This window comes from Canis lupus, chromosome 28, assembly GCF_003254725.2.
Source record: "Canis lupus dingo isolate Sandy chromosome 28, ASM325472v2, whole genome shotgun sequence".
Taxonomy (NCBI): Eukaryota; Metazoa; Chordata; class Mammalia; order Carnivora; family Canidae; genus Canis; species Canis lupus.
The window spans coordinates 41,373,777-41,383,553 of NC_064270.1; the positions used below are offsets into that span (position 1 = coordinate 41,373,777).

General features: G+C 52.0%; 1 protein-coding gene across 3 annotated transcripts; it reads right to left on the reverse strand.

The window, feature by feature from the left end:
* On the reverse strand, nucleotides 1-8,193 carry SYCE1 (synaptonemal complex central element protein 1). Of its 3 annotated transcripts, XM_025467751.2 has the most exons (14): nucleotides 8,042-8,181; nucleotides 7,032-7,129; nucleotides 4,998-5,060; nucleotides 4,340-4,399; nucleotides 3,956-4,030; nucleotides 3,295-3,342; nucleotides 2,916-2,970; nucleotides 2,164-2,253; nucleotides 1,872-1,935; nucleotides 1,027-1,093; nucleotides 824-947; nucleotides 638-748; nucleotides 399-486; nucleotides 1-152 (listed from the first exon to the last, which is right to left on the reverse strand). In XM_025467751.2, exons 3-14 carry the CDS (start codon nucleotides 5,017-5,019, stop codon nucleotides 75-77), a joined length of 882 nt encoding a protein of 293 aa, XP_025323536.1. In that variant the 5' UTR covers nucleotides 5,020-5,060; nucleotides 7,032-7,129; nucleotides 8,042-8,181; the 3' UTR covers nucleotides 1-74. The 3 variants fall into 3 exon arrangements, with proteins under 3 accessions (XP_025323536.1, XP_025323535.1, XP_025323537.1); XM_025467750.3 differs by lacking the exon at nucleotides 7,032-7,129 and having other exon boundaries at nucleotides 335-486; nucleotides 8,042-8,193; XM_025467752.3 differs by lacking the exons at nucleotides 7,032-7,129; nucleotides 8,042-8,181 and adding an exon at nucleotides 7,356-7,552.
* Nucleotides 8,194-9,777: the final 1,584 nt, after the last annotated feature.

Consider the following 9,777-nt stretch of genomic DNA (forward strand, 5'->3'; position numbering starts at 1 on the left):
TACTGAAATAGTAATTTTATTTCTTGAAGTTCATGGCACTGAATAGGCTCCAGGGTAGGGAGAGTCCTTCTTGCCTAAGAGGGCATAGGGCCTTCCTTGGTGGGCATCTCTGGGTCTTTCTCCTGAATGACTCCTAGGAGCTTAGGATTGGCCTGTGGGAGGTCAGGGTCTGAGAAGCGAAGTCTCTGTGCACCCCTGTGCCCACAGCCTTACTGGGATGTGCCCCTTCCCACCCCACCACTGCCAGCCTCTGTACTCCTGTCTTGGTTATGCCCTATGAGAACACCCTTCCCCAAAGAGCATCTTTGAGGACTCTGTGATTCCCCTTCCTTGCCTTCCTCTACCCAGCTCCTTTTATGAGCTATCTCTGCTCCTTGCCACCCAATTCCAGGTCTCACAGGTTCTCCTGGGCCAGCCCCTTCCTCTTGTTTGCTTTGGGCTTGAACAGGGATCTGCATCCCAAGCTTTTCCAGCTCCTCTTTAAGCCTGGACAGAAAGGGGTGGGGTCAGTATGGGGAGGGGGGAGGAGAAGGGACAAGAGGGTGTAAAGAAATGGGGAGATGAGCTGAAAGGGGAGCAGAGGTGCCCTCACAGCCACCTTCCTCTTGGGGACTGGGGGCAGGGCCTCCATGCCCACCTCTGCCTCTTCTGCTGCAATTGTTGGCACTTCTGCTGCAGCTGCTCATGGTGATGTGTAGCAGCATCCAGGAGCCCCTGGGCCTTCCTGTTCTCCTCTTCAAACAGATGCCTGAGGGTGGGGCCATCAGCACTGGAAACTCCGTCCCTCCACCCCATTCCCTGTCCCTGTCCTCTTTGGTCTTACACTGCAGCTGCAGCCTCCTGGCTGCGGAGAAAGAGCCCCTCAGCAATGGTTGAGCAGCCGTCAGCCCCAAACTGGGAACACAGACGATGCTTCACATCTTCCAGCTTTGCCTCCACAAGCTTCTCTGCAGCAAGAAGGGACAATGGGCAGGGTACGGCAGGGCAGTGCAGGGCAAATCAGGGCTTCCCCCTTCTCGCTCTCACCTTCTTTGAGCAGGTGCTCCTTGCTGCTGTCCAGGGTGTCAATCTCCCGGGCCATCTGCTCTGGCCCCTGAGTAGGTAGAGAGGAGGCCTGTCCATGTGTTCCAGCCTCTTCCCATGCCCTTCAGAGAAGTCTATCTGGATCTGGTCTCTACTCAGCCTGCCTCACTTCCTACTATTCTGGGCCTCTGGGCACACAAGGCATGTTCCAGCTTCAGGGCCTTTGTACTGGCTACTGTCTGCACCTGGAACTGTCTCGCCTGATACCTGTGATGCTGCATTTGAGGCTCATGAGGTGGTTAATGTTCAGGAACTTTGCCAGTTTTGAGATCAGGTCTGAGGCAACTATTTCTTACAGGACATCCCGAAAACATTACAAATCACAACTGTTCCCTGGAGAATCAGTTACCAGCCTGGCACTGCAGCTCCACCTGCCTTTGTGTGGCCTCCTCACTGAGCCCCTCCATCTTAACACTTATTCTCTCTGGACTCCTAGGTGGTCAGGATGGTCTGCCTGGATCCCCACTTGTGTGCCCTGTGTCAGTCATGGCTGCAGACACACCCTCCTATCCGCTCTATGGATTACCTCTCCTTGGTTCATCAGGGTTCCTCCTGGCCCCTGAAGGGATGAATGGGCAGGCCCAGTGAAGAGAAGGACACCGGGTGGCAGTGAGGATGATGACGAGGGATTGAGCTAAGGGCCATTTGGACATATGACCACCCATGCTAGCTCAGGAGCTGGGGGTGGCAGATGAGAGGAAGGAGGCCTGCAGCATGATCATGAGTTTTGGGCCTGGGACTGCCAGGGAAGATGTGAAAGGTGGGAGGAATGGCTTTGGGTGACTCACATGGAACTTCCAGAGGTCCTTGTGCTGGCCCATCAGATCCTCTAGCTGTTCCTCAAAATCCAACCTGCAGACCAACCACACAAGATGAGGAGCCATGTGCTGAGACATTCCTCCCCACCTTGGCCCAAGCCAGGGGTCTTCATGCATAGACCATATGAAAGTTGCCCACGTCCTCTGCTCTGTGGGAAGCACCTTCACCACCTTGAGGCTCCAGGCCTCACCTCAGCCAGCTCTTCTAAGCCCCATCCCTAATATTACCCACCACCACTCTGCCTGGCCTCGGGGACTTTACCTCAGTTGCCTCTGTTTATTCTTCTCTTCCTCAATCTGGGAGTTCAGGGCAGAAATTCGCTCCTTGCACTCCTGCAGCATGGTATGCTTCCTGGGAAGAGGCAAGGCAGCTCTCACAGTCTCTGAATACCTCCCCAGGAGAGGGCTGGGGTGGGGCTTCTGCTTCCTCTTGGGGTCTGTTCTGGCTTTCCAGGTTGAGGTCCTTCTTTGATCACTTTATGGGGGGGGCATGGGCACGTGTCCCCTGGAAATACTGTTGTGAAATCAGGGAGATCAACATGGACACAGGTGCACAAGCACACAGATAACTAATCTCCTCCAAATTTCCCACACCATTCCAATGTTGGTATACGAGGGCTTGGGGACTCTGGGTCATGAAATGAGCTAAATCAAGGTTATGTGGAGATATGGATTAACGAATATTGAAGTGGATGGAGACACTGGGTGGCTAGATGCCTAAATGAGGGAACACATGAGTGCACAGAGAACCAAGGAGCCTATTTTAGAAAGAGTACCAGGCATAGAATAAAACCACAGAAATAATTTGGTAGTTCTAGCAAATGAATGATTATCTGAGTGAGTCAGAGTACCCTTACTGTGTGCTGTTGGGACTGAGGTGGGAAGACCTGCATCTAGCTTCTCTTTTTTACAGAGGAAGATAATGCAACCGTGGGTCCAGAGCTGATTTTCCTGGTGTCTTTTCCACCCAGATCAAGGGGGTGGGCAGAACAAGGCCCAGGTGGAAGCTCTTACCTCTGTGCCTCACTCTCCTTCTCCTGGCAGTGCAGCCTGAGGATTCTTAGGGTCTCTGCAGGGAGAGGAGCCAAGGGCCACGTGAAAATCCTTCAAGACATCAGGATTGGATGTAGAAAATAGGGTCAGATCATGTGTGGGCTTGTGGACACCTGATGGGACTTTGTCATTTACTGCAAGTCTAGTGGAGGGATGCCTCGGTGGCTCAGTGGTTGAACATCTGTCTTTGGCTCAGGGCATGATCCCAGGGTTCCAGGATCAAGTCCTGCATCTGGCTGGTAGAAGCCACAGGAGGAATACAAGCTAATTCAGGTTTCAAAGGGCTTCAGCTACTATGGAGAGACTGGCTTCTGCAGGGGGATGGAGTCGCTGCAATTACCTTGCTTTTTGTTCAAGATCTCTTTCAGGCGTACTTTCTCTCCACTCACTGGAAAACACAGTAACACATTCAGGCATCGGAGACCTCCCACTGCACCCTCAGGGAGTGCACCTGCCCCTGGTTGCACAGGCACTTTGGGACAGCTCTACTCCAACCCCAAATGTGGACCCTTGGGAGTTGAGCCCACACTCCCTGTAAGCAGTCAAGGGCCCTAGGGTTGGTGATGGCTGACTGAGGAAACTGTGGAGGCCAGTGTGTTCACACGGAGAGGAGAGATGAACTGGGAATATGTGCTATGGAGAAACACATTAAGTTCTAAGGGGAATGTGATCCGGTGGGGACAGGGTGCTATCCTTAAATGGGATGGCTGGGGGAGTTCTACTGGAGATAGGAACATTCAAGGTAAGGGCTTAGGATGACGGGTGGCAAGAAGGACCTGTACTATCTGGGGCTGAACCGCCTCACAGGCCCTGAGGTGGAAGGATGCTTGGAGGGGACTCTGGGAATACTCCTATCCACCCTACTAGTAGGAGACTGGTAGGACCTGATGCTGCAGAGGGGGCAGGAGCCCTTGGCCACAGCAAGGATGCTACATGTCCAGAGTGTTGAGTTCAGGAAGGCTTGACACCAGAGACCTCTGGGTAACCCCTGGTATGCTTACGTGAGTCCATTTCCTTCTGCAGGGCCTCCCAAACAGTTCGGGCCTCTCCCAGCTCCTCACTGGCTTTCTTTTTTGCTGTGCCAAAAAGCAGAACTATGTATAAGTGCAGCCTCCAACTGCACGATTCCCTGCAAACAGTGACATTTCACATTTCTCTTCAAGGAAATCTGGGTGGGGGGCAGATTTTAAGGCAAGAAATGAGGCTTCCAGAGCCCATGCCTTTTTTGGGGGGCTCAGGTGACAGCAGCGCCAGGTTAATGGACAATATGACTATAGCAGTTGCATTTAAATGGACCCATCCTTGGTTTAATGATCTGCTATGAAATACTTAAGTCACTTTTCAACAAGGAACCTGCAAATCATGTAGCTAATCCCTGAGCTCACCTTGCTGAACCTCGTTAATCCGATTGATCAGGACTTCGACCCTGGGCTCTAGGCTTCCCGCTGCAGGAAGGAAAGGAAGCTGAGTGATGACAGGAAGGGGAAGTTGGGAGCCCTACAGGAACTTATTCTGGGCAGGGGAGGCAATGAAAAAATAGAGATACTGAGTCAGGTTGTAGAAATTGTAGCCAAGAAAAATAGACGGGCAAGGAATTAAAGAGTGAACGAGTAGGGCATGCTCTTTAGCCATGGGAAGACCTCTTGAAGGTCCCCAATCATGGGAAGCGAAGTTTCCAGGTGGGGGTGGGACACCGCCATGAGGTGGGAACATGGCTGGAACGAGTCTGGTAAGCTCTGGGCTGCAGAGAGCAGTAGAGCTAAGGTGGAGGTTTACACTGAAACCCTGGATTTAACTAAATGCAGTGGGGGCCAAATGGGTGTCTAGCAAGAGGGTTTTGGGAAAATTTTTTGCCTTCTATCCCCTCAGACTGTAATTTTGAATCATGGGGCTGTATCTTTACTTCAAAGAATTAATTTTTAAAAGTAAGAGAGAACAAATGAGTTAATTTCCCAAGGTTGTAAATTGTGGGGTCTGGAACTGAATCCATTTCTGCCTTATCCCAAAGCTCAGGCTGTGCTTCAGTTACAGGAGACATGTGACCTTTCTGCAACTTCTTCACCATTTCCAGCAAGTCTTCAATTTTCTGGGAGGACTTGGCCTGCCCTGTGGAGGCAAAACCAAACGCTTTAAAATCCCGAGTAAGGGTCCAACAACTTTGGTATGGGACTGAGGGAGCTCAGGTCCCCAGCCACAATGGCAGCCCCTGCTTCTTGTCCTGAGGTGGACACTGAATATGAGATGAGTCAGACTGTTTCACTGTCAACCTTCTACAATTGTGAAATCATACCACAGATTTCCCCTTAATAAAACTCAGGCCAAGGGGAGGGGTGAAGTTTCACTGCCTGTAATATTCAAGATTGGCTCAAAGCTCATGATGTAATAATGAAAGAAAAAAAAAGGAGGGGTATATATAAAAAGGCGTATATATATAGAAACAGGGATCAAAAATCACTCTAACTGCAGATGGCTAATTAACTAGAGAGTTCTAAAGAGTCTTGAGAACAGAAAATACAAGGCATCTCAAAGAATAGAAGAAAATTTAAGACATCTCATTTAAACATAAAAAATACAAAAAGCTATTCTATATACAATCACTTATTATGAAGCCTCTTAATAAAATATTTCATATTAACCTGTTTATAACCAATACAGGCACTTATTCTTTTTTATATTTGATTTATTTATTCATGAGAGACACACACACACAGAGGCAGAGACACAGGCAGAAGGAGAAGCAGGCCCCACGTAGGGAGCCCGATGTGGGATTCGATCCTGGGTCTCCAGTATCACACCCGGGGCTGAAGGCGACGCCAAACCGCTGAGCCACCGGGGCTGCCTCTTATTCTTAATATCTAAATGAACTGGTAGATCTAGGCAATTACTATTAATGGCATTAACATCACAATAAAGATAACTGGATACAATGAGCCACTTGATGTAAAAATATAATATACTATTTTTGCCAAAAAAAAAGTCAGACTAATATCTTTTAATCCACTAGTCTAAATACTAATTCAGAGGAAATACAGGCAATAGGACACATGGGGATGCAATCAGCAACATCCAGATTGGCAACTTTACAGGAAAACCAACTCAGTTCTTTTAACAGATTTTGAGGGATAATGAAGAAAGGAAGTCTTGCAGACTAAAAGGGATTAAAGGAACATAAATTAATCTGAAAAATGGACATTAATTTAGATCTTGATTCAAACCTGTGTACTTTAAAAAATATTGATGACACAATCAGGGAAATTAGAAAACTGACTGGATATTTGATATTTGAAACTAAGGAATTACTGTAGTTGTTATTCAGACATGAAAATACTATTGTGGTTATATTTTGGATATCTGTTAGAGATATGTATGGAAATATTTATAGATGACATGCTATCATGCCTGTCATCCTCCAATGAAATAGTGGAGTGAGTGGGTGAGGATAAAGGAGAAACAAGATTTGCTAAAAGCTGATAACTACTGAAGTGGAAAGATGGGGTCATGGGGTAATTATACTTTATTCTTACCTTTTGAATATGCTTAAATTTTTCCATGATACGTTTTTTAAAGAGCAACTAGTCAATATAAAGAAGGTAAACAATCATTTCTCTATAAGAATGGAGAAAAGGAGAGGACAGTCAAGCAAAAATTATATAAATGGTCACTAAATATTTTAAAAGAGATAACTATCATAATTAATGAGTTGAAAATAACATATTATACCTATCTGATCGGTAAAGATTAATAAATCTGACAATGGCCAGTGAGATGATGTGGGAAAGCTCATACATACTGGTAAGACTGTGGAAACTGATGGGGCCATAATTCTGTTATCTAGGGATTTATGTATGAGATATAGTCAGTTAAGGATGCACAAGGCCTGTAAAGACACTGAAGCAATACCTGTTACATCAAAAGTGAGAAACAACTTGAATGCCCGGCAGTCAAGAACTTATGCCTTATCCCCACAAGATGCCGCACAGCCACTGAACAGGTAGATTTGTGTGTACTAACAGGGAAAGAGACCCTAGTGGAAAAAATGGTGTGGAGCGAACCCCATAGGGCCAGAGTGAAACATACCGTCAGTCAGTCTACAGATTCGTGCACACCGTGTTTAGATAACCTCTGGCCAGAATAACAGAAGAAACTTCAACAGTCGTTGCCTCTGGAGGCTGGGACTGGAGGACAAGAGGGTGTTTCCTTTCATCAGACACAAGGTTGTATTTTTCTGAAGTTAATAAATTTGGGGGACTCCAAAATGGTTTTTACAGTTAGTCTGGGCAACCATTTTCGCAGGGACTATCAGTGGACCAGGCAGTGGGCTGCAGTGGTTTTTCCTCTACTGCATGGCCAGCGCCGTCACAGGGGAAGGCAGACTGCTGTGCCCACACGGGGTCGTCATACCTTGTTGTGCGACGCTTGATATCTTGTGAACAAAGCACCCAGGGCACAGGGTAGCCTGTGCAGTGTGACCCCCAGGTTTTACTTTTATCTCAAAATAATGTCAAACCGACTAAGAAGCGGCGGAAGGCGGACATGTGGCTCCCATCCCCCGCACTGACGTCGAGGCCACAGGGGAGCCGCAGCCAAGGCGGGCAGAGGCGCGAAGACGCCGCACACCTGCCCCACCTCAGGGACGCTCCCCGCGGCCCCCGGAGGCGCCCCCCGGAGGCGCCCCCCGCCCGCGCCCGAGGGCAGCCCCGCCCCACGCCCCGAAGGTTCCACTAGGGCCGCCAGGCTGCGCCCCCTGTGTGGGCCGGTCCTGGCCGGGTGGGGGCGCCCCGGGGTGGGGTGGGGGCGGGGCCGCCGCTTCCGTTGCCCCTCCCCCTCCGTTGCCCCTCCCCCCCTCCCCCCTCCCCCCGCAAGCTGCGAGCCGCGAGGGCGCCCGCGGGGCTGGTGCGGCGGCCGGCACCGGGAGCAGAGCCCCGCGCTGCCCCCGCGTCCCCGGCTGCCCGACGCCCGCGAGGAGAGCGGAGCGACTGCGGTCTCCTGAGGCGCGGCCGCCGGGCGAACGGCTGTGGACGGCCCGACCTTCCTTCAGCAGCGCCCCCGCCGGCCCGCCCCTCCCAGTGGCCGGGCCCCCGCATTACCTCCGGCCTTCTCGGCCGGCTCCATGGCTCCCGCCCGCTCAACGCCCGAGGGCCCCGGCCGCCCCGCCACGGCCTCGGCTCCCCGGCGCCCTGCGTGTGGCGCCTCGGCGGGGATTGGCTGAAACCCGCGCCGGGGGCGGGGCTTCCCGCGGCACGCCTGCGCACTGAGCTTCGGAGCGCGGCGGGCCGAGTCCCAACGGCTGCGGACGGGCGCTGGTGCGCATGCGTGCAGCCTCGTTGTGGTCCAGGCCGCTGATTGGCCAGCGGGGCTCCGTGACCGTGTCGGCTCTTGGGGACCCGCTGCGGCCGAGCTCCGCGCTCCCGGGGCTGGTGCCCGGGTCGTGACCCCGACGGGGCCGCCGGGAGCGGTTGCGGCTGCGGTTTGCCCAGAGCGCGCGGTGGGCGGTCCTCGAGCGCAGGGCGCGCGGTCAGCCCGGAGAAAGCCCGTTAGGTCGGAGGCCCGTTGGGACTGTTAATGCGTCCGTGTGACGAAGGGTGAAGCGGGGAGCAAGCAAGTCTAACACGGCGGACCTCCTCCCACAGATTCGGGGGCACCCAGGGCACCGGCGGCGTGGGCGGAGCAGTGGCCCCAGGCCACCCGGCCCGCGCGGCTCCTCCTAGTGCAAACGGACACTTTCCTTTTACGTGCACCTGTGCCAGCCAAGCACAGCTGCTGCGCAGTTTTCAGAGGCTGTTTTCTGTTTGCTCTTCCTTAAAATGAATCAGGCCTGTTAACCTTAACAAAACATGCCATTTATTTTATCAGCAAAAGACGGGTTTATCTGGAACAGTAGAGATTTACCACCAGGACAGGCCAACCACTGCCAAACCACGGGGGTCCTGAGAACCAGCAAGAGGAGGCGCGCTTGGAGGCCTGCTGCGCTGCTGGCTCCTGCGGGACCGTGAAGGGCGTCCCCTGCGAGGCTCCCCCCTGCCTGCTGCCAGGGCACAGGGCTGGCTCCTTCCCAGCCTTGGGCCTTCACTTGAGCCTGGCTTCCTGGTCTGTTCTAGCCGCTCAAACAGTGCTGATGCCAAAGATGGGTCGCACTCCTCCTGTGGCGTTGCTCTGCATCCTCATGGACGGGGCCACCGCCGAGGTGCCCCTAGTCCTGGGCTTCGAGGGGGCCTGGAGCTGCGGGAGGAGGAGGTGAGTAGCCTGGAGCAGCAGCTTCCTGAGTGCGGTGCACAGTAAAGGAAGAAGGGGTGGTCCTCGGCGAGTGGCAGAGGAAAGGCCTGATGTGAAAACGTGTGTTTTTAGCTATTTTTTGTGTGTGGCATAAGAGTTTGTGTATTGCATAACATACTATCTTGGGTTGCTTGTGGCTGATTTTCCCAGCAGTATTTATTGAGGAGGCGTCCTGTGCGTGGTGCGCTTGGCTCCCTTGTAGAGCAATGGAAAGTGGACGCTTGTGTTTATTTCATTCTGCTGTGATGATCCTCCTGCCTGTTTTAATCTCAACACTTTCAAGCCTTTTGTTTACTGTAGCTTTGTATAAAGGCTTATTCTTTCTCAAGATGGGTTTGGCTATGCAGGATCTCTTGTGTTTTTTTTTTTTTTTAAGATTTTATTTATTTATTCATGACAGACACACACAGAGAGGCAGAGACCCAGGCAGAGGGAGAAGCAGGCCCCATGCAGGGAGCCCGACGTGGGACTCGATCCTGGGCCTCTAGGATCACACCCTGGGCTGAAGGAGGCGCTAAACCACTGAGCCACCCGGGGATCCCTCCTTTGT

Bases quoted from the DNA above. Each gene is read 5' to 3' on its own strand.
- SYCE1 (XM_025467750.3), bottom strand. From the start codon at position 8,066: ATGGAGCCGGCCGAGAAGGCCGGAG. The intron at 4,400-4,997 runs GTCACATGTCTC...TCCTTCCTGCAG, and splicing joins GGTGAAGAAGTTGCAGAAAG to CGGGAAGCCTAGAGCCCAGG. The intron at 2,971-3,294 runs GTAATTGCAGCG...CTCTCCCTGCAG, and splicing joins GATCTTGAACAAAAAGCAAG to AGACCCTAAGAATCCTCAGG.